The sequence below is a fragment of the Lissotriton helveticus genome, chromosome 3_1, assembly GCF_964261635.1.
Source record: "Lissotriton helveticus chromosome 3_1, aLisHel1.1, whole genome shotgun sequence".
Lineage (NCBI taxonomy): Eukaryota > Metazoa > Chordata > Amphibia > Caudata > Salamandridae > Lissotriton > Lissotriton helveticus.
The window spans coordinates 716,803,953-716,828,396 of record NC_136061.1 but is presented as its reverse complement, the minus strand read 5'-3'; the positions used below and the strand labels follow the sequence as shown (position 1 = coordinate 716,828,396).

Genomic DNA, 24,444 nt, shown 5'->3' with positions numbered 1-24,444 from the left:
CTTCTAAGCCTGCTCTAGAACCTGTATGCAAACAGACGTACAATAAAAGAAACACCACAAGACCATTATTCAGTTTCACACAAGTATGGAAATAAAAGGAGACTGTGGTGTTGCAGTCATGTTTATGTGGGGTCTGCAACTCAGGGTAGGAAATCTAACGTAGGTAAATGTAGAGGAGGCAGAGCCTCTGTCCAGACATGGAATGCATACCCAAACTCAATTCCCGTTTACAACACAGAGAAGAATGTAAACATTAGGGTGGGGGAGGGTTGCCAACAAATGTGGCATGGAGTGAGGCAGAGGTCCTGGAACAACAGATGCAGACTGCGTTAGTAGAGCCTAGTCATACCTCAAGTCAAACATCTTTTTGGTGCAGTTAACACTGTTAGCTTCTGGCTAAGCAAGTTTAGTTCAATCATAGGAGTGTTGCATCTGGAACAGACAATCTGATGCCTCCAGAAAGAGAAAACTAGATGGATGGATGAGATTTCATACTGGTACATTTAGGTGCTGATAGCTGCAGTGGATTTAGAGCCAGTCACTTATCTAGAGTCAGAATTTTCTTTGAACCTGTCTTGTTCTCAGCCAAGCTGCCACCACTTATAACTAGGAAGCCAGAGTTGGTTTTCCAGAGGAGGGAGTTGAATCATTATCATTATGTATGGTCCACCCCTCCGAGGGCAGACAGATCTCTACACGGATGCAGATTCTGTAATTTTAAATGCCTCCTACAGTAGATATTTACGGGATGTGTTTACAGTAAATAGAAAGGGCATGCTCCAAAAGAGGACTGGTTTTACTATGGGAATTAAACAGATATGGCATTAAGATCAGTTTCTGGCTAGTGACCACCTTAAGGAAGGCTTCCCACCACAAATCTCAGAACACAAATTGCTTGCACAGGATCAGAGGAGGACAAAACTGTGGGGTTCAATCTGCCTGGGGCTTTTTAAAACATGTACCAAAGAACTGGAAGTGCTTCTCATGGGTCAGACCAGCTGGCTTGTTGTGGTCTCGGAGACATAAAGAGCAGCTAGGCCTTTCCTTAATAATCAGAAAAAATAATGGGAACTGGCGGCATTTGCGTGGAGCCCTGCTTAAAGAATGTTGTGTTGCCAGTCTCCCGATTGTGATCTGCATCTGGAAAGCTAACCTTTGTAGTTTGGGGCTCTTTTGAGTGGTCAGGAGGAAGATGTTCAGTAACCTGATACATTTGGGAGCAATTGAACTTCTGGTGGCTATTTGTGATAATGAGCATTGATTACATTAACCTTACACCTCAGTTGATCCTTGGGGCATATTTTGAAATTTATTTCCAAACATAATCTCTCTAGATTCACTTTTCAAACGTTTGGTAATCATGATCATGGTTTGATCAATGCATTGTTCATTTAATTAAATTGGTTTCCAATTTTTAGGTCTCGCCTAGGCAGCGCGCATGTGCTGCTCTAGGAGATGACCTTTAGAAATTGAACAGCTCTTTTCCACCTACTTGTGCATGCGGCGGCATCCTCCTTGCGGGAGCGGGCAGCAACACTCGCAGGGGCCATGTAATTAGGGACACGCACGCACTTGTTTACATTAACCTGCTCGCGGTCTCCTTGCCGGCTCAACATCCTGGCGCTTTCACTTTCGTTCGCGCCTGCCCTTGTTTGTTTTTGCCATGCAGCACACCATGCATGGACTTTAACAGTGGTAGCCATGCAGCATTTCTTTTGTTGTGCGCGACTTGCCCATTTTCCCCCAGTGCCTCATTAGGCTTCGCCGAGGCAGTTTTTATTTGCAATGGCGGCCGCATGTGATCTTTTCAAAAAGCGCTGCTCGCCCGACTTGCACGCACCTCTGCTGCAACTTGTTAATTTATAAAACATTTTATTCTTGCCAGTGCAGTATGCTTTAACCACAGCAGCTGTGTGATTTTCTCCCAATTTCTGTCTTGCCCTTCTGCTGTCTTGCTGCTCCTGAGTTCTCCTTAACTCTGTCTCCTGATCTCCTAGCTCCTGATCATCTCCTTCCTGTTCCTGCCTGGGTTCCGATTTCCTGTGGACTCCCGATCATCCCCTGATTTTCTCTTGTCCCTAACCTTGCCAGAACCTTAGTTTCCTACTTTCTGACTCCGTTTTCCCAGCTTACTGGTTGTGTCACACCAACCCCGGGCATCTCCCGGTAGTTGCACCCTATGATCGTTGGAGCTTGAAAGTGAAACCACACATGCTCTTTCTCCTGACGCTGCTTATGGGTCCGAACGAATATGTGTGCTTAGTACAAGACCGAGACCTCTGCCCCCGCCCCTAGCCCTAGACAGCTTCCCCATCACAGACCTGGTCTCTCGAAGGTTCAAATATTAGTCCTGTTTGTGGTGCTCAGTGTTTCTCTGCTGGACTCTGAAAGTGGTAATGCTACTGAACATGTGAAAAACACACACAGCTATGGCTAGCTGTTATGGAAGACTGCCAAAAAGGCACTTATGCCAGCCCCGGACTTGCACCTCTGCATTTTCTATTTTGGGCTTTTAGTTTCACTTTCAGCAACGGACACGAGCTTCAAACTCGACTGTCGGACCTACAGAACTTGCCTATTTCGAGATGAAGTTTAACATTTTAAGGTTAGGTGAATTAAAAGCCTTCCCTTTGCAAATCCAGGCCCAGATCTGTAAACTGCTGTGGTAAAGCTCCTCAGGAGGAAATCTGTAAGGCAAATATATATTGGTACTGTTAGTTCAGTTTTTTGTTTTTTTTGCCTGTCAGATGCATGGAATTATCGTCACCAGTCACTCCTGTTGAAGGTCCTAGCCACTTGATTCCCCCACCACTAGCGCAACCCCGGCCACCAACCACTACCTGCCCTCTACCACTTGTAGGAAGACCTCAAGGAGGTTGTACAGAAGGACCTGTGGGAATACTGAAGTGTGCCATGAGCGTCTGCGTGCAACCACCTTCCACTTCGCATCCTTCCCTGGCAGAGCGCCACAAAACAGCTAACAGTGGCAAGATGCATTTTACAAATAGTGAAATAGATTAAAACAGACTTTTTATTTTGGCAGATTTCCCAAAAGTTAAAATGGACAATGCATTGCAACTGTGTACCCTTCAGTAAAAAAGAAACTACACATCGCACAAATGTTGAGGAAAATCTTTTCTGCATTTGTTTACTTTTTAATTAAAATAAGCCTATCATTTACGTCTAGCGATACTTCATAAGGGAATCAGTCTGCATGCTTAAATAATGCATTTACCTTGTTTTGAGTCAATTATATTGTGTCTCAGAAGTTGGTGGGCTAGTAGGGTCGGCTTGAAGGGTGCACTTGTGGAACGGGGGTGCCTTACTTCCAGTTGCTGCGGCCACGGGGAGGGCCAGGGGAGCGGCAGGAGAGCAGCTTTGGACGCCATTGGGGTGCTTACCCAGTCATCGTGAGAGGTAAGGACCGGCTGGAGGACTGAAGCCCGCAAGAGACTGTGCCATTGCCGATTGTGAGGACGTTGAAAGGCTACTGTGGGGCATTGGCGGAGGTTGCGGCGGCTTGGGCTACCGATTGGCAGCAAGATTAGCCGCGAGACGTGTGTGAGTCCAGGCTGCGCTTACACCACGCAACACTGCATGCTAGAGCTTGTATAGAGCTTGTGCCCCCCAGGGAGTGTCCAGTCCGATTTTAGGCACCTCCTGCTGAGGCGAAAAATACCAAACAAGCATCAAATAAGTCTGGCATTCAGCTCAACCCAGCAATCTGAGCTGAGCATAAGTTAAATTAATAGAGAGCAGCACCAGCAGGGGAGTGGCATCAGAATGCATCAGACACTCTCTCTGTGCCGGTGCCGCCTCGGCCTAGACTGTCCTTACCCCTGCCCAGGCATCGGATACTGAGAGCAAGCCCGGTGAGTCTGCAGAAGCAGCCCAACTAGGATGGGAGCGGTTAGCGGCTTGCCAGTGTGCCCTGCTCTCGGTTCTTTCAGTTCTCCTGGTCTCCAGCGCCCCTTCCTCTTCAGCCTCCACCCTCTTGGTCCTTCTCCAGTCCAGCCTCCTGCCCAGCATACTGTCTGTTTGTCCGCCAGTCACTCACCCATTAGTCTATTTATCTTCTCCTCTTGCGCTCTTCAAGCATCCCATTCAAATCCACGATTCTTCAACTTCTCCACTCTAATTTCTTCATCGCCAGTAGTTTTTAACATCCGCAGCCAATTTTGAGCGCACTGGGAAACTTTGTGCTTGGGGATTCGGTGCAGCTACTTCATTTGCTTCAAGGCAATCTCAGGCACTCTCATTGAACAAGAGACGCCTCAGCCACGAGTAAAATACAAGAGGCTCGCCTTAACCCAAGCCCTAGCTTAAGTCCTAGCTGGGTTCCAGATAACGATCGGAAGATTGGCCAGAAACGACAATAGTATAGTAACGTAACTCGAAATAGAGGAAACAAAGACTTTTAAATACGCTTCCCAAAAACTATACAAATAAGGGAAAGCCATTAAATTCCCGGAAGATGAGATCAGGAAAAATTTGCCAAGTGGCAACAAGGAAAAATTTTAAAAATACCCCCCTAACAGCTCAAACCCCTCCAGCAAGTAAAAAAGTAAGACACCCAGGTCGAGAGAAAGGTTAGTTGCAGCAGCAACACCAGAACCCACACACTTCAATTTTCTCAATAAAAATGGAAAACAGAAATTCTTCTTCTTAAAGGACCCAATGGCCGCAATCTATGCTCCAACAAAAGAGAGATCAGGATTGCCTAGCCCCATAATGCCAAACAAATCAGAAAAAAAGGCCGTTACAGCCCAGGGGGGCCAAAACAACTGGACATGTCCATCTTTACTAAAAAAGAGTCTCACTTCCCCCGAGGCAGACCGAAGCAAAGTTCAAACAGAAAAATTGCAGCTTGCAGACAGTTAACCACAGCAGCACAATTCCACCTGAATGTATCCCCGAGAAATAACAACGAAAAGGAAGAAGCTTGCAACAATAATGCTGCAACTGGAGATCCGCCAAAAAACCCTGGCAGCCAGGTAGCGAATCCGGACGAAGCTTGGACTTGCTCCTCTTTTTCTTCTGGCGCCAATCTCCTTCAAATCTTGGAAATTAATACAATAAAACATGATATAACTGCTTCAGCCAAGCAAGGGAAATTTCCATCAAACATCTCCCCAAAAAGAATGGACATCTGGTGGAGAAGGGGGGTAGCCTCTACTTCCCTAAACCTGACTCCTAGAACCATCCGAAAAGAGGAAAACTCAAAAGAAGGAAGTTTCTTAATAAAAAAACAATCCCACATGCCCGTCACCTCCGATAACAATATCATCGGTAAGTAGGATTGAGATACAGTCGGGGTCATCTGGAATACTTACCCAGTAGATACCAACTGCCCCATGGAGCAAATCCTTGCTAAGTACACTGGAGCAAGCAACAAGGGCTCTAAATTTTCAATCCGATAAAATGGAGGTGCAGATAGTCCTCATCAACTTGATTGCAGAACATATAGGAGGTATAAACGTCACGACTCTACTCAATCACGGGGGCTGTTCAGAACTTCAACAGCAGGTCACCTGTGGTTGTGGTATAATTATCGACGAACTGGCCAAGCTCCCAGAAATACTCCGATATATTAGGAGCAGTGCAGCCAATTCTCAAAGCAGAACCTACAGAAGGACAACAAGTGACAGACGAGAACCAAGCCAAAACAGAGTCCCTATAGCTACCAATAGAGACTACAGCAACCAATGGCAAAAATAAAGTGAAAGCAGAGGAAGAGGAAAAACCAGGTGTAGGAGTCAAACTAATAGAGGCAAAATCGTCTGCCACCAACCTCTTCTCAAACAGGGAAACCAACCGAAAGATAAAGCGTGCAAGGAAAGCCAGATTAAAGCAAACCACTCAAACCTCCCCAAGGCCAGGGAAGATTTATCCAATTTTTACCAACCAAATTTTGATAACGAAAAAAAATAGGAATCATAAAGAAGAATCGTTAGACTTATCCACCATAAGGTCCAATTTATCAAACACGGCTGCGGACCCAAATAAACCAATCATTACTCTCCCACTTCCGTTTGTAAATGCTTTAAGCAACCAAGAAAAAACGAATCAGGAATACATCAATACAGCTAAAAAAACAAAAGGTCCACAAAGGGGCTCAAAAGATAGGCTCCAAGAAGGAGAAACTAGAGCAAAAACAATTGAGCAACAACGGAGAAGAGGTAGCAATAACCCCACGGGCCCAGACAGAATTAGCCCCCCAAAGCCACAGATACCATAGCCAGGACAAAGGGGTACAAGGTACAAGCACAAAAAAATCATAGCTAAAAGCAGAAGAAAGATCAGGGGCAAAATCTCCGTACGAAACTAAAAAAGAGGATTAGAGTAGCCCAACCCCAAGGGTCGGACCTGCAAGTTTCCATCGTCAGAACAAAAAATAGAGACCCAAATTATTAACAAGGAACAAAGTAACTTAATTCCGCTAGCAGTTACCCTAAATAACAAGGGTCGCACCTGCAAGCTTTCATCGATTAAAAAAAACAACCGAAACCCCATGGACAACAACACAGAAAAATCCTGGGAACCGGGAAACAGGAACAAAGGAAATAATCCTTAAGGCCCCACCCCAAGAAAGGGCCCGAAATGCACATGTAGGCCAAGAACCTCAAATAGGTCGCAAATTACTTAATAAACATCAGCTGGTTATAGAGGACAGTATAAATCCCCTAAACAATATTATAGAGACTCACTTAAAATGTATATTTGCGCTAGAGTATTGAACAAAAGGAAGACAAGACACACTGAATCGAGGAAATTTGTTAATGTTTAATGAGATACCAGAATTAATGGGAATATGTTATGTTATGTTATGTTAAGTGCAACTTGTATAGCGCGCTGACACCATAGGTTTCTTGGCGCTTGGAGACAGAGTAAGTGAGGGTGAGGCATGAGTGGCGGAGTTTACCAAGGGGGGAGAAGAGATGAGTTTTAAGCGATTTTCTGAAATTCAGGAGGGAAGGGCTGGATTTGATAGAGGGAGGTGATTCCAAAAACCGGGTGCCAGGTGGGAGAAGCGACGACCACCGAATTTCTTGGTTTTAGCTTTGGGGGTGACTAGCAAATGAAGATGAGCTGATCGGAGGTTGCGCGTTGGTCGATGTGGGATGATTAAAGATTTGAGAAACGCAGGACCGGTGCAGTGGAGGGCCTTGAATATGGCCTTGAATATGGCCTTGAATGAATAACATCACCATTGAATTTCAGCCAACGGCGTCCCCCATGGATACAGAAGAGACCTTGACAATCTATAATTCCAAGGATCTAGTAGCAAGGGCCATATTTGAAGCCCGGGGAATCACTCTAAGACTCCACAAGCGAACTAAATATCCGTACCCCCTCTTAAAAAATTCAGCGACATCAAAAACGGGCATTCGCCCCGGAAAGGCCAAATATTTTGTCTACGTGGCACTAGAAACTCCTTGCTAACAGTGGAAAACAACTCAACACACAAAAATAAACAGCAAGCCCAACACACCCTGACCAGTAGCTATGCATTAGTCAAGGTTGGTCCTGGGTTCCAATGGCCTGGAGCAAAAATAGTACCTAACGAAAACCCATGGAGTGATTCCGATAATACAATGAGGGAGCACCAAGTCGGGAACAAAGGGAATGTATTAAAGAATACAACCAGGACCAACCAAGGTTCAGTAGAAAAACATCCGGAATTAATAAAGATCTGCTCTTGGAACGCTCATGGATTTGGAGCAATTGGTCAAGACCACGAAACCCTGTCCTTTATTCAAAATCAAGATCTAATACTGCTCCAAGAGACATGCGACACAAAACCAGTTCCAATTCCGGGTTACACAGGTCATCACATCCTGGCAGAAAAATTCTCGAAGTTTGGGCATCCAAGGGGAGGTTTATCATTTTTCACAACGGTAAAATATGACTGGTCCATAGAAGAATTAGACGCTGGAGAAAATTGGCTGCAAGCACTAACATTGAATGGTAAACATCATTCTAACCAGCAAAGCTGGCAACTTATAATAATTAACGTATACATCCACCCAGAGAGAAAGCGACAGAAGGAGACATTTCTAAAATTGGTGAAGTTGATTAAGCGCTGCACTACAAAAGACCCACAAACACAGCAATTTGATAATTTCAGGAGATTTTAACAGTAATCTCACCATCAGCAAACAGTTCAGAAGCAAGAGGAAGGATGCCCCGGGAATTACATCAACAATCCAAGAGCTGGAAGCTTTAGGCTTAATTACCTTGAACGGTAACGTAACTGGAGACAGATCAGCGGCCATCAGGAAATCCTTTTTAAAATTGATCTTTAACGAGTTAAATATTCGTACATGCAGACAAGCTGTGATTAGTTGGATGGAGGGCTCATCCATTATTCTGTCTTGTTGTAAAATATTTTGCACATAATAGGACATTTCTCCGACAAGCAGATCAAGCAAAAGAGAACACTGGTTGAAAATACACAATTATAGTTGGTACGAACATTACAGGCTATACAGCACTAAGCTCTTTAAAGGCTCTATTTTGGTTTTAAAGTAGCAGCTTTTTAACCACCATTGCTGGTTGCATATCTCCAAATAAGAGACATCTTTACTGTTTGTGATAAGGATTTTTTAATATGTTACTTGAACTCAAAAAGATATCGGACTTCAGGCAAACCATCTTGTATTTAATATTTTAATCTTACCATGTACCAATGATTCTATTTTATGTGATACCACAGTTTTCATTGTGAAATTCGTTTTATGCCATTTTTAATGATTTTAAGTAATAATGCAATAAACTGAACTGAAACTGTGTCTCAGAAGTCGCTGGTCATGTTTAAAGGAACTTAAGTTTGGTAATTTAATTTTCTCCGTTTGCAACCCTACTCATGATTTGTACTCTTACTCTCCTTAGCTTCACCAGAAACGTTAGCATTTTTCTGTATCACAAATCCATTTTCCTTTAATTGGCCGCTGTCTGGTTTACATTATGTCCTTCTAGTATGCTGAGGTCTGCAAGGTCCAAATGCTAGCCATGTTTTAATTGATAGCAAATACTGGTGTGTACGCACAACAACAACTTGTGACCCTTCTTATTACATGGAGGTATGCTCACATGTCATTGTGGCCTATTAACTAGCAAAGATGCAGCTCGTGTATTACTTTTTAGAGATGCGCAAAAAGGTATTGGCCCCTAAATCTGTGAGTATGATAGATTTGTGTGTGTTTGTTCTCTCTTAAAATGACAGATGTTCACACTAGCAGGCATTTACCAATTTACAATTAGGGTGAAAGTGCAAATATGCCTTATTTTTTTTTTTTAACATCTCTCAATCTGGAATATAGATTCACATGTAAAAAAAATAGCAAAATAGCTTCTAGTACAATGCCAAGATTTAGGGGTGTATGGTGTTTTTACATCTAATATCCTTACTTTTTGAAGCAATCGTGGCTCCCGCGATTTAGCTTAAGATGTTTACAGCAAAAGCGTGGATGGCGCCAGTGTAATCAAAGTAAATAAAGAGACAAAGGCTTGTGGCCACTTGGGCAATCAAACCATTTGCAATGCAATAGCAGTTGCATTACTGAAGGTTTCGCCTTTGGGACCTCTTAAGTGTTAAGCCATGCAACAGTTGATGTTGTTGCACCAAGGATATTGTGCTGGATAACTAAACACTTATAAGGTCCCAAAGGCGAGACCTATTGGCTATGCCAATGCTTATTCTGATTGGTTTTTGGACTTTAATGTTGCTTTGTTACTTATCGAATACTTGATTCACACATCGCTTAGGAAAATTGTGCTGCTTTATGCCATTGCTACCAAGGGTAAGGCGAGGTTTTCGAAGTACTAATGTGGTCTCTAAAAAAACCTTTTAAAAAATCTATTAAAGTTTTATTATATACGAATTGGCACATGGCAAGTCAGGAAGAAAGCCCAGAATATGTTGCTTTCCGTCCTTCCATGTATGTGAAACTCATCCCTTGCACTGCTGCAGTGTGAATAAAATGTCAAGTAGACATTAAACAGGTTGCGCCAATCTATCCACAATCCCTTGTGGCTAGTAAATAGTTCAGCAAAACCACAATGATGTGGCATGCAATGATCTAAGCAGGGAGGGGTTCATTTCAGCAGCACAAGAAGAAAGCAACAACCCTTATCCTAGCATACCATGCTTATCCATTAAAGATTGTTGTAAGTAAATGTCTTATGTTTTAGCTCCTTTCTGCATGTTTTAATTGAGATTCGTTGTCTAGTGTGACTGGAGGGCGGGGGGATTTGTGTCCAGCACCATATCGGTAATATCCTTCTTTTAGGAGATCATCTTGAAGTAAGACATTTGGTACAAAAATATATAACTATTTTAAGAAATCCTCGAATTTTACCGAAGCCATTAACACAACACTTCAAACTAAATTGTCGTCAGTAATGCTCAGAGTACACATTACAGAATCTAAGATCTGATTTCATGCAACTGGGCATGTTACCTGATGCTGCTTGTTTACCTATCCTATGTTTATTGATGCTATAATAAAACACAGACTTCACAAGAGCAGCAATGTGTTGTAATGTACAAAAGAAGAGAAACTTAATACAAAAATAGTTCAGTAAAAAAGTACATTTACTTTAAATCTGTAAGCAACATTGGTGCCTATTTTCGAAGTAGAGCAGCTTTGAATTTTCTGGGTTTGATTCATCTTCACTATAGAGTTGTATCTTATTTTATTTTAAGTGGGAGCATGCTATGCTTAAGCAGTTTAATTGGTGTTAAATACTCATGGAAGGTGATGTTAAACATATTTTTTTTGTGCATGGTGTTTGCATGATATGCATGGATTCAAGGGAGAAAATATATAAACCAAATTTCTCTGCTACAGTTAGCTTTGTCTTCTTGATCCTGAGTGAGTCCCTCCCCCCCCACCAACCTCACCCCTGTTGACAAGCTCACCGATGTTACTTCAAAACCTTCAAGTTACATCAAATCTTCACAAAAGATTGAAACTGCCCTTAAATGTTACTACTCAGAACCACAAATTGAATAATTTGTCTGTGGGCAAAGTTGGGTTGATCTCCTCAAATGCACTAAAAAAAGAACCGTTTTCAGAGCTGGATACAACGTACAAAAGAGCACATTTGGGCTAGCAGTTCAATGCATTTTGGCATTGTAGAACATGCCTGGCTGGAAATATTTCTCAAACATCAAAATAAGAAAGGGACAATGAGCATAATTAAGGTCCAGTACCAGTGCTTCTAATAAGGTATAATAAGTGTTTCAACAAAAATAGGGTAAACTACCTAAAGGGTGCCCTGTGATATGTTTATTAAGGGGTCTCTATGGTAGGGTGAAAAAAGGGGATAAAAACTTGGCAGTCGATGCAAAGATTGGAAGCGCGACTGTCTGGTAAATAGAGAATAAACGCAATGTGATTTATGTTTGATTAGGTTGCCATGTTTCACACCTTGGTGGTCCAGATGGCTTCCTGGTTGCGTTTCTTCAGGTCCAGTGAATGTGGTGTAGACCCCGCTTTAAGTCTGAAAGAGTTCTGAGGTGTTATAATATCTAGCCTATTCTGATGGAACAGCGTAAGGTCATGCAAGTACCTAAACTGTGCTTCCCCTATTATATAAAATAATACACTCTAGAGAGAGGAAAAAATAATGCTAATGCAAGCAATGAACTAACCACAGAATAATTAATACTGTGTTTGGGTAAAGGCGCTCACATTAGAAACTCACCTAAACATATTACAAAGTGAATAATGTGCCTTCATTCGTAAGCATCATTAGTAGCTGATCATATACAGAGGTGACATCGGTATCCACTTAGCATGGTGTCACCTCTGTGAATCTCAGAATGAAAAGATCTTTCATATACGCAGATATGTCATGTTTAGCCTTGTCCTATATGTCCGTATATGTTGGTTTGTTTTGACACTGCAAAAATGAAAGATCTTCTCATTATAAGATTTACAGAGGTGACACCATGAAATGTGGATACCAATGTCACCTCTGTAAATGAAAAACTACTAATGATGCTCACGAATGAAAGCACATTATGCACTTTGTAATGATATGTTGAGGTGACTCTCTATTGCGAGCACCCCTACCAGAACACATTACGAATTATTCTGTGCTTAATTAATTGCTTTCATTAGTATTATTTTGTCCCCTTATTGTTTCCCTCTCTCTTGGTTGGATTATGTCATATAATAGGGGAATCACTTTTCAGGTACTTACATGACCTTATGCTGTTCCACCAGAATAGGCTAGATATTATAACCCCCCCACACTCTTTCAGACCTAGAGCTGGATCTACATAACAGTCACTGGTCCTGAAGAAATGCCACTGATCCGTCTGGTTCACTAGGGCATTAAACATGTGGACCTAATCAAGCATAAACTACATTGTGTTTATGCTCTATTCACCAAGGAGTTGTGCTTCCTATCTGTGCATCGACTGCCAAGTTTTTATCTCCTTTTTTTACCCTACCATAAGGACCCCTAATAAACTTATCACAGGGCATCCTTCAGGTAGTTTTAAAATAACGTATACACTCCACTGTCCGCTCCACACACCTGCACGCACCATCACAGCTTCAAAAATCTACATCAAAGAGCCCTCTCGCGGGGCCCGTGAGGCATTGCAGTGCCGGCCCCACGAGGAGCAAAATGCCCAATGATGATGCATGACACTCACTTGGGTGTGTGAGAGCACCACTTCCAAATAAGGAAGATCCCCCTCACATTTTTCTATTTCCAACCATTCTCTTGTCTTCTTTTCTAGACAGTAACAAGTACCCTATTTTTGTTGATATACTTGGTAATATTGCACAACACAGGGAAGGTGGGAATTATAGCATGTAAATTGCAAAGCCAAATCCTTATTTAAGATATAATAATTTAAAGACAAACTCTAGCTATTGTTAACATAGCAGGTTTTGGAAATAGGCTGTTTCCAAACTGCAGGAAGAATCAAATTAATCTACCACATAAATAGAAAAGCTTTGATGCTTTTAAACTCACAAAAAACTGGGACATGCACTTTAAAGTGTCGTTGATCTTGTGGAAAAATGGTTTGGGGTCTAGAAGCCCTTATGTCTGACCCAAAAAATAAAATATACCACCAATACATTGCAGATATTGCTGATACTCACATATTGTTAGCTTCAACTGTTAGAAGCGTAGTATCAACCATTTTGAACCAACGTTCTTCTCAAAGAGTCTAATGATTCTAGTATCCCATGAGAATTAATATCTTAACTAACATATATTTTGACCTTTATAATGTAGCTTAGTATTGTTTTAAATAATTTGAAAATGAATAGGACCACCTGTTAAATGAATAGGTGTTTTTAATTATTTAGTTAAGCAGCCATTGGATGCAATTCCCATGAGATCCTTGTATAAGGTAGTAGATTAATTATCCTAACTGAAGGGAACGATTGTACTTATTATATTGAGAGACATATGCAGAATGGCAGCTTGCTGATGCTCAAACTTCCTCTCTTTCTCTGTCCTGTTGCTCTCTAGACAAAGTATGTCCTAATGGCACCAAAGACTTAAGTTTCAATTTGAAACTTCTATTCAAGACAAAAAAGGCAGTGGATCTGTGAGGTACGATGGGTATCTCTAAAGATCAGGTTAATAAGCTTGTTAAAAGTTACATTAATAATAGTTTAGGGTTTGATAAATAATTCATTTGAATGAAATACAGTTCTGTGTAGTATCTTATTTGCAGAGATATTCTGAGTATTGTTAACACAATTAATCTTTTACCGCTGTCAGAAAGTTCCACAACTGGTAAGTCATATAATTGTTTACGCAGCATGTTTGTTACTTTGCTGCACTATAAACGATGCCCTCTTCTTCCTCTTCTCTTTCAAACAGAACGTATGAGATATTTAACATCTCTGCAATCAGTTTTTATAACTACTACAAACTGTTTGAGTTTACCCACATGATAGCAGATCAGTAAAATCTTTCACTAGGCGCCTCACTGTTGCGTACATAATGTTAGATATCGGAAGTTATCTATAGTAATAGTACTCATCATTATAAGATACATTTAAATGACTTTGAGGTGTGCAACTATTCCTTGTCTCATCCTTAAGTTCGTTCATTTATCTAAAAATGTTGGCTACTTTGTTATCTATAATATGCTGTAAACTTTCTTATTTTGCTCCCAATAGCTCCAGGTTTGCATCCTGTTCCAGGTGGTGTGTTCCCAGTCCCTCCAGCTGCTGTAGTCCTAATGAAGCTGCTCCCCCCTCCTATTTGTTACCAGGTGTGTAATGACATATATAAACCCTTGTGCGTTTTCACTCCTCATGTTGACAGTGGTCTTAACCATCAGTGCCCAGGCGCAGGTGGTGAAAGAATTTGCCTCACAATTAAAGATACCATTTTTTTTTGCCTAAAATGGGATACTATCTTACCCGGTTGGTCAAACTGGTCAACAACTCAAACAGTAGAAAAGAGGATTGCTTCCTTCCCATAGTTCGTGCAAAAAAGAAGTTTGAATGTTAATCTAATAAATGTATCTAAAGTAAACAAAATTGTTACTTCCACAAGTACCTTACTTCATCTTTGTGACAGCCTGATGCATTTTTGTTTTAGAATGTTAGAACCTATTTTTGACTTATGAACTCAGCTTTGCGTCCATTTTCTTTTTCATTTTTTCAAACATTTGTTTTTATTAACTGATTGAAAGAAATGGGTAGGGTAAAATCACTACAATTCGTCCATAAAATGGTCCCTGTTAAAATCAAATAGGTATACTCAGTCCCATAAGCACTTTTGTCTCACTGACTGTACCTGGGTCAGAAAAAATGCCCACTTTCATTCGTTAGCTGAAGATAATTAATATAATTTAATTCTGTATTACTGGGAAGTAATTGTTATTTCTTTAATCCACCAGTAAATAATGTCCATCATCAACTGATGTTTGTGCTGCCTTAAGTTTGCTTTGTGAGTGACATTGCAGGACGGCAATTATTAAACAGTAAGAAATGGTAGTTTGAATGAAAGCTATGTCTTACCTTACCATAAATAGTTTCTATTGATCAAGTCACTAGATTTGTGTTTTCTTCTGATGTTCCTAATGTATTCATAGGCCCTTGTTCCAGCTAACTTGAAAAAAGAGATGTGGTAATTCCAGGTGTGAGGGGTAAGGTGTTATTCAGTGCTGCACCCTGTTTGTTCCCTGATGACTCGGGAATTGCTACAGAAATTTATATTTGCTCACCGGATTCCCACTTCAGTTACTCATTTCTGTCCTATTTACCATACAGGCGTTTCACAAGGTTATGCTGTGTGAACGTCTTCTAGTTATTCCATCATTTAATAGTTGGGTCCTGTCCTCGCCTTCAGAACCTGAAATTCAGACCTAGGATCCTCAGCTACAGATAGATGAGGAGGAGGATATGTGTGATGTGCAACAGGAAAACACACATGAGTCAGACAGCGACATATGGAATAAGATAGGCACATTCACCACAAGAAGATGTGGAGCTATACGCATCTAGATGATCTCATTTCCCTTTATCATAGTTGTTAAAAGGGCAGAGGATACATAGGGTGTACAGCTACACCCTGCATCCTCTCCTGTGTTACATAGTGCATTACAACTGTTGAGCTAAGTATTTAAAGAACCTGCCTCTTGCAAGGCTTCTATACCCAGTGAGAAGAAACACAGACCCCCTCTGCATGACCTGTTATACTTAAAGGCCCATGTAAACTTGACTCATTGTTAGTACAACCATGAAAAGAGCTGGTAATATGGCTACCCCTGGATATTGATCCCCAGCTCTGATTTTACCTACATTCAGCCCACACCTCTTTGAGTGCCCCACCAGTCTTGATTAACATCGGGCCCCAGTGTCCGAATTTTACCTCTGCACCCGCTGCCTCTTGCAAGGCTTCTATACCCAGTGAGAAGAAACACAGACCCCCTCTGCATGACCTGTTATACTTAAAGGCCCATGTAAACTTGAGTCATTGTTAGTACAACCATGAAAAGAGCTGGTAATATGGCTACCCCTGGATATTGATCCCCAGCTCTGATTTTACCTACATTCAGCCCACACCTCTTTGAGTGCCCCACCAGTCTTGATTAACATCGGGCCCCAGTGTCCGAATTTTACCTCTGCACCCGCTGCCCACAGTGCCGCTGGTGATGCAATCTCTATACTTACTTCACCCTTTCCCATTGTTGATCCTAAAACCTGTATACTGGAATTGCAAGTTATTTATCTACCTGTAAAATTGCATTATTGTTTTCCTTCCCTAGGATAACATTGAACTGTTTGAAAAATGCACTAAGTTTCCACTTTTTATACAGAAAAATTGTGATATTGGAAAATGTATTTTACTGCAACAAAGTATCTTTGGTTCTAAGTAATAAACATACAAAAAGTAATATTTTTGCAAACAATTGGCCTCGATTTTGTCGATTTTAATCATTGAGTGTGTGTGTGTAATCATTTGTTGCCTGAGTGTGTACAACAAATACTTAACACAACCCTCTGATACGCCTAACTGCTCGCCCACACTACCACAAAAGAGACCATTAGTGTTATATACTTAAGCCTCTGTAAAGCCTCTGGGGAGCCACTGGACTCTGTGCATACTATACCTTACTTTGGTATAGTATATACAGAGCCAGCTTCCAACATGGTATTTGTTAATCACTGTGTGCATAACAAATGTCTTACACTTCTCTGTGTTAGTCCTAAGGCTGCTCGAACACACTGCCACAAATAGAGCACTTTAAGTTTACATTGAGCCCTGTACACTTCCGGGTGTTTCGCTGGACTCCTTACACAATATAACCACTTAGAGGTATATCACGTAAAGTGCCAGCTTCCTGCAATCATCTATCAGAACAATTCTAAAATTGCAAAAAGTATAATTTTGGAAGGAAGGGAATATCATGTCTAATATCTGACTAAAATCGTCATTGGATTGAGCTGATGCAACCTGTAGACAACTGTGTATGGTCATGGTACTGCATAGAAATGCACGAATACTAATCGCTGGATTCAACCCTGAGGCACAAATAGCTATAATTAAGAGCCTCTTTTAATGAGCTATCATGCCTACAAGGGATTTCTTTCAGTACACTCAGTTCAAAATTCAATATATTAGACGATGGTTGAAAGCTCCCTCTAGTAGCAAACAGGTGTACATTTTTCACAATGAAAACTTCATAATGAAAAAAGATTTATCAAAGAGTACAAAAGACTAAAACAGCACACCGTGACTGAGGTTTACAAATGATTTGTTGTTACAAATGGACCATACAGAACAAAACATCGACAAATACATCTATTTCCTCTGTGATCTACCCTCCCTAAGGAATTGTTTTCTGTGTTTATCAGTTTCACTTTCCTTTTATACATATTGTTTGGAATAGATGCTCACACTAGTGACCATGAGGTGTTTGTGACACCGAATCATTCATAAACCTCAGTCACTGTGTGCTGTTTTAGTCTTTTGTACCCTTTGATAAATCTTTTTTCATTATAAAGTTTGCATTTTGAAAAATTTACACCAGTTTGAAGAGTATCTATAGCAGATTCCTTCTGATATAAATGAACAAATTCAACTCTTGATTATTCAAATATAAGCTACTAGACCGAGCTTGCGACCATTGTCTACTATATTGAAATTTGAACTGAGTGTACTAAAAGAAATCCCTTGTAGGCACGATTACCTGTTAGTATATACACTACATAAGCCTCCAAGGGTGTAGTGGGTTTCCCACTTTTCCTTGTTCTTTTAATGAGCAGCATTTGTTTCGAACAATGTGGATGAAAAATCCAACAGGCAGCTTGAGTAATAAGAACCTTACAGACAAGTAGATCCTTCCATATGAGAATGCATGCTCCTAAATAACCCATAACACTAAGGAAAGAGGGATTAGATCAGCCATCAATAAACATTGGGTTATTATTAAATCTGACCCCCACTCTGGGCTCATTGGTAGCAGACCACCCTAATATCACCTACAGGCGTGCTTTCTCTATGCGCGATGCATTAGCGAGAAACAGTCCAGAAATCAAAACCACTCAGAACTGGCTGGCTGACAGAAAGGTTTTCGTGAAATGTAACAGGTGTAGAACCTGTAAGTTTGGAAAAAACATCACGCAGCTAGACTCCACATTCAGAAATGCACCACTCATCATCAAGTACTGGCTCACATGCAGAACAGAGTTTGCAATTTACATCCTGGAATGCAAATGTGGTTTGCGCAACATCGGTAGTACCAAGCTGCAGGTGCATTTGCGTATTCTGCAGCACCTGAGAGCTATTGTCAACAGTGGTCCAGCTTATCCGGTAGCCAGGCATTTCAAGGAGGTGCATAACAATAACTTAAATCACCTCCAATACTCAGTGATAGACTGCATATCCACACTGAGGCGTGGTGGCATGAGGGAGAAGCTTCTGCGTCAGTTGGAAAGTAAATGTTCGAGGCATATGAGCTGCAGATTGTACACTTAGCATTAGATCGCCACCTGGTGTTGGGCTCGGATGATGGCATGTTGTTGTCGTCTTGGAAGAAGTCTTTTGTAGTCACGAGATAGGTGACTCCTCCTTTGGACGATAGTGCGCATGGGCATCGGCTCCATCCTTAGATTGTTTTTTTCCGCCACTGGGTTCGGATGAAACTTTTCCGCTCCGGTTCGAAATCTACTTTTCAAGTACTTTTACGTGTAAAAACGTATTCAAATTTCACCAAACTACTTTCGATATCGGTAAACGTCGACTCGACTCCATCAGCTCGATTCCGGTCGTTGACGCGGGCCGTTGGGCCTATCCACGCCGTGAGGCCTACACCTCATGGAAAAGACGCCATTCAAAAGATGCCCCAAGTGTGGAGCAAAGTTTCCACACAGTGACCATCACGAGGTCTGTAACCTGTGCTTATCGCCAGAACACGACAAATCCAAGAAGACCATTCAAGATCGGAGGGCCCATCGACAGGACATGCAGAGATCGGCTTCAGAACCGGTGGATATATTTGACGAAGAAATTCCGCTCGTTCCCGAAGACGATTCAGACCCTTCAGATACCACATCTCCTAGGCACCCTTCTTCTCCTATACTTCCTTCTCCTTCATCTCCTGTTCCTCTTAACATTTCTCCTCAACCTTCTCCTGAAACTCTCCTCCTCATTCTTCACCACATACACCTCCAAATGATGATGAGTATAGCATAGGGGGAGGGGTAGACCCAGATGAGCCTTTTCCCTACCCTGTTGATGATCCAGATTGGGAGTGCCCAAACCCACAAGATGTGCCAGACATTCCTGACCCACATTCATATCCATCAAAACCTTCTCCCCCAGAAGACAACATTGGTTTTGGGCACTTACTGAATAGAGCTGCCATCTATCATGGGGTCACCATGCATTCAGATGAGGCAGAGGAAGACTTTTTATTAGATACGTTTGAACAATTACAAAAGTCTGTTCAAATTCTTCCTATGATTAAAGGGGTCATCAAACATGCTCCAGAAGTATTTAAAGATCCTGTACGTGCTAGGATTCTAAAACCCAGAATTGAGAAAAAGTACAGGCCTGCTCCTGGCGATCCTGCCTACGTTAAAGGACAGCTACCCTTAGATTCCCTAGTCGTGTCAAATGCTAGAAAAAGAGCAAACTCTCAGACATCAGGTGAAGCACCACCCCCTGATAAAGAATCTAAGGTAGTAGCTGCTTCAGGCAAAAGGATAGCTGCACAAGCTACCAATACATGGCGCATTGCTAATACACAAGCCCTCCTTGCAAGATATGACCGGGCTCACTATGATCAGTTAGAGACATTACTACAACATCTACCTGACCAATATAAGGCGCAGGCAAACGACCTTATACAAGCCGAGGTGCGTCTGGGTGGGTGAAGTATGATGCAATTTGGCAATGGGGTCTTAAGTGAAAAGTAGATTAGTGAAAAAGGCATAATTTATCCATGAAATCTCCAAGCCAGCGGCATATGAGCTAGCTAGTGGCCGACACGAAGGTGCATGTTGTGGGCCAGGAAATGTTTCCTCAGTTAGGGAGGGGCCCGAAGTTATGGTCATTATCGCAGAGGGGAGGAGGCTCACCGGGCAGTCCCTCCACGTGGGCTTCGGAGTCCCGTTCTGTGATTGTTTAGTGTCGCTCCCTCCAGTGTGGTCTGTCCCCTGTGTGCTCTCCAGCATGACTCCCCAAGCCTCTAGGTCTCCGTCTGCGTACTCATCTGTACGGACCTTGCGTATACGGCGCTCTTCTGCTACTCCCCATTCGCAGAGGTCTGCCCTCCATTTCTCCGGGAGGGGGGCTGCGGCTAGCTTCCAGTGGATAGCTATGCTGCGTTTCGCCAACACCAGCATGTTGAATTTATGCTGCACGTGGTTGGGGTTGGGACTGTGGCCATGGGGATTAGTAGCACACCCAGCAGGCAGTGGTTGACTGTTGGCTCAATTGGGAGCTTTGTTGCCCTCCGCAACGTATCCAGCACTACACTCCAGCAAGAGCGGATCATGGGGCAATCACAAGTGACATGTACGAAAAGGGCCATGCAGGCACCGCATTTTGGTGAGTATGAAGGTTCAAAATTAGATAAGCGCAGAGGAGTCAGGTAGGTGCAGTGGAGGTAATTAAACTGTGTAAGCTTAAATCGGGCATTGCTCGAAATATCTTGGACCTGTGCGAGTGCACACTTACATCCCCCCTCTTAATGGCACAGGTAGGTCCTTCTTCCACCTGTCCTGCGTCTCTGTTAAATCAAATCTACAATCTTATTTCAGGGCCCTGTATAACCGAGAAATTAATACCCGGAAGTAGCCTGGATCTAGGATTGTGCACAGTGTGCGCTATTCCTCTGGCTCAGTTGGGAAAGTAGTCCAGATTTCGCAGATCGTACGAGTTATTTTAGCATACTGGAGGAAGTGGCCTTCTGGGACTCAATAGTGTTCTTTGCAGCCTCAAAGGATAGGAAGATGTTGTTTGAGGTAAAGGTCTCCCGTCAAAGTGCAACCACCTTCATACCAACTGGACACATCCATTACTGACTGAATATGGTGGTAACCGGGAAGCCACTTCAGGAGGAGAGCGCAGGCATAAGGGGCCCTCCGCAGCACGAGGGTGACTGCTCGTTCCCAGGCAACCTGTTTGATAGCAGGTGTGGCTTGGCTGCCGAGCGGAATGGCTGCCTAACTCCGCAGCTCCGCCGATCGAGCAAATTAATCCGGCATTAATCCGTATAACCTGACACTGGGTCTCGGACCCCACGATCCCTAAAGACTGCGGAGAACACCCGCTTGATCCTGTGCTGATTTCGTTGCAAAGAACACCCGTTTATCGGTGATGCGAGACGGCCCAGACTGCGGCCGAAAGGAGGCCTGGTGCATTGCTGGAAGCCGGGGACTCGCGTTGGGACAAGTCAGCCGGAAGTGCTCATTCTAACCCGGGCTGAATCAAAACAGGACTCACCGACAGCCGGTCTTAGAGGCAGCAATGCTTCTCCAGATCTCCACGCTTTTTCCAGCGCTGCCACGTTCAGGTGAGGTCGGGGTGGGCTCTCGCCTTGCTTCTCTGGGCCACGCGCTCACTCGGCGACAGTTTGCCAAACCTCACGCATCGGGGGTGAGATCTCGATGTCGGCGCCGAGTGGCGCTCAAAGTCAGTTTTCTCTGGCGCTCGATGGCACTTATCACTGGGGCTTTTCTGGGGCACCAGGCAGCATCAGGGGTACTCCCTCGTCAGCTGGAGCAACAGGCAGAATCGGGGTGAGCTCCCGACCGCTCCGCATGCAGCACGTGCCAACTCACACGCATCAGGGGTGAGCCACGTTTTTGGCGCGACCGGGCATACCTCGTCCAGACGCCCCAGCGCTTGCTGGTTTCCGCTTTCTCTGGGCTCTACACAGTTGTCGGACTGTGGAGCAGGGGCAGTTACCGCTGGCCTCTTGATCTGGGCGGCGGCCTCGTTTTTCTCGACAGCGTTTTCTTCTTCTCTTCACGCTGCACGGGACAGGACACTCCTTCAGGGTTCTGTGGGTGGCAGCTACACCAATCCCACCCTCGTCGCCAGTTGTTGTGTCGTGACTTCAATAACGACATACAAAGATATATTATTTATAGGAGCTTTATTGATTGCTTCCACTCGTGTCCCTACTCTAACTGCCCCCTTCCTGTACTAGCCCTTCCCCTTCCTCCAACCCCTTAACTCCGCCCATCCCATCTACTAGACTGCTCACATTTCTACAGGGGGGGTGTCCGCGGAGTCAGAGATCACCCACTAGACATCTGGAGCAGGGCCGACCCACTACCGCCACCAGCGCCGCCTGCCGATATGCGGGCCGAGTCGCAACAGCTGGAGGCCGGGAGCCGGCCCGCCACCCCTCCGCTCCTCACCTCCCCACATTTGGGCGTCAGTCGTTCCGATTCGGAGTAGCGAAGGCAGGCTTCAGTGCGGGCGTCACGGGGAGTCCGCTCACAGCAATGTCCGCAGGGAGGATCGTCTGATGCCTCCGACACCGAGCCCCACTGCCTTCAGGATCCCGGCTCGCTGCAGGCAGGCCGCCTCTCCCGGCTCGGCAAAATGGCGGCTGCGGCGCGGGCCCCCTTCCGAACTTTCACCGGCGGCCGCGTGCCCAGTTTCTCCTCTCATCCGGCCTCACAGCAGCTGCAATCAGGCTCCCGGTCACCTCCCTCAGCGAGCGAGATAGTCTCTAAGCTGTATCCCACAGCGGTAGCTGAGTCCTGCCAGGCACAGCGGGCCGCAGCAGGGCCGGGGCCGGGCAGCCTGGGTGGTCCGCAAGATCCACCGCAGAATCGCCAAAGAGGTACTCCGCCAGTGTCAGTGCAACAGCGGGCCTCTCTACGCTCGGTGGTAAGCGCGGATGGGCAGCAGAAGGGAAGATCGAACAAGGCTTATGGCAGGCGGCGCCAGAGGGATAGGGAAACCCGTCCTATCTTGCTGCCATCTTCGCCACGCCCCCCCCAGGGAAGCCATTTTAAAGCATGTGCTGGCCACCTGTAAAAACGAGTTCCTAAGCTACATGATGGTTTCATTGAAAATAGTGATTTTTCCTATCAAACATCTTATATTGATAAACCCACACTGATTCCAGTGATGGATTTACCAATATAGGCACCCACAAAGCACCTTAGAGTTGCCCTCTGAATACCTACCAGACTCTGGTGTACTTGCTTCTGCCAGTCTACCACTGAGACACTGTTCTGACCTCCTAGGGTGACAGCATCTGCTCTCACGAGACCAAGAACTCAAGCCTGTCTGGGAAGACTGTGTAACACCCCCTCCCACAGGATGACCTGCTGATTAGCATTCCATGGACAGCAAGCCTCAAAGGACTGCTGCTTTTGAAATGGGAATCTGGCTCCCCCTCACAGGAGAGGACGTCGAACCCAGTTTCCAGGGTCCCCTTGGCATCTTGCTAGGCGGAAAAATTAGCTAGTCAGGTGGGCATGCCACCTCCAGGCTAGTACCACCCCGAAGGTGGGCTACTGTGAGGTGGCCACGGTTTTTCAAAGTTTTCTATAGTACGAGCATGACCTAATCTTGGGTGTTGGAGCGCTTTACAATTCAACAGCAATCAGTTTCCTTCTATGTACTTGAAACCTACAACCAGTTATAAGTATTCATCTAACAGTGGCACCGTCTTGAAATGTACAAGTAATATACATATTGAGACTAACTAAGCCTCAACTCAGGTTACAGTAGTACATGTCATGTCATACTTACATTTAAAATTAATACCCCTCCTAAAGAAAACTAGGAGTCCGCAACTGAATACAATGTTACAAGTACAGTCAAATACCTATGTGGCTTGATAGAGGTACCTTTATTAGCCATCGTCCATGTAATCTTGGTAAGGGAGTTAAAGTATCCAACAGAGCTGATAACCAATAGAGATGAATCGATGAAAGCCATCTGATTTGTCCTATCCCCAGATTCATTGATCTGAGGATCAGCAGGACTATCCTCCTGTTTATTGTCACCTTCTAGAACAACTGAATGTAGAAGATCAAGGATTGTCTGAAGGTCTCAGAAGGAGCCTAAGAGCTGACCGCTGTTAATTAATGGAGGAGTTTACTCATGAGAAAGGCCTTGGCCTCTTTTTTGAATCGCGAGATAGAGGTGATTCCTCTAATATTCGGTGGAAGCAAATTCCAAATTCTTGGTGCAGCTCTAGAGAATGCTATATCACAGGAAGTGGTAATAAAGATGGCGTAGTGACACTAAGGGTCAGTAGCCCATTGGTGACTACCCTACACTCCCCTAATGCCCCTAAATTCAGTATTTAGGGGAGCCCCTGGCACCAGAAGAGCAGATCCTGATGACCTGAAGAAAGAAGATGGGCAAGAACAGGAGCCCCAGCTGCTGACTTGATGTCAACCCTGCCAGTCTGCCTGCTGATTTGTCCTGCAGCTGCTGAGTCCCCAAAGACCGGGAGACCTGCCA

At 43.8% G+C, this 24,444-nt stretch overlaps 1 protein-coding gene across 2 annotated transcripts in view; it reads left to right on the top strand.

The window, feature by feature from the left end:
* CSTF3 (cleavage stimulation factor subunit 3) overlaps positions 1-24,444 on the top strand; it is a 601,400-nt gene that overhangs the window by 511,902 nt on the left and 65,054 nt on the right. For both annotated transcript variants that reach the window (XM_078680868.1, XM_078680867.1), the window contains one exon: positions 14,166-14,260. In XM_078680868.1, the coding sequence (XP_078536994.1) occupies positions 14,166-14,260 (95 nt within the window). The remainder of the gene's footprint in view (positions 1-14,165; positions 14,261-24,444) is intronic.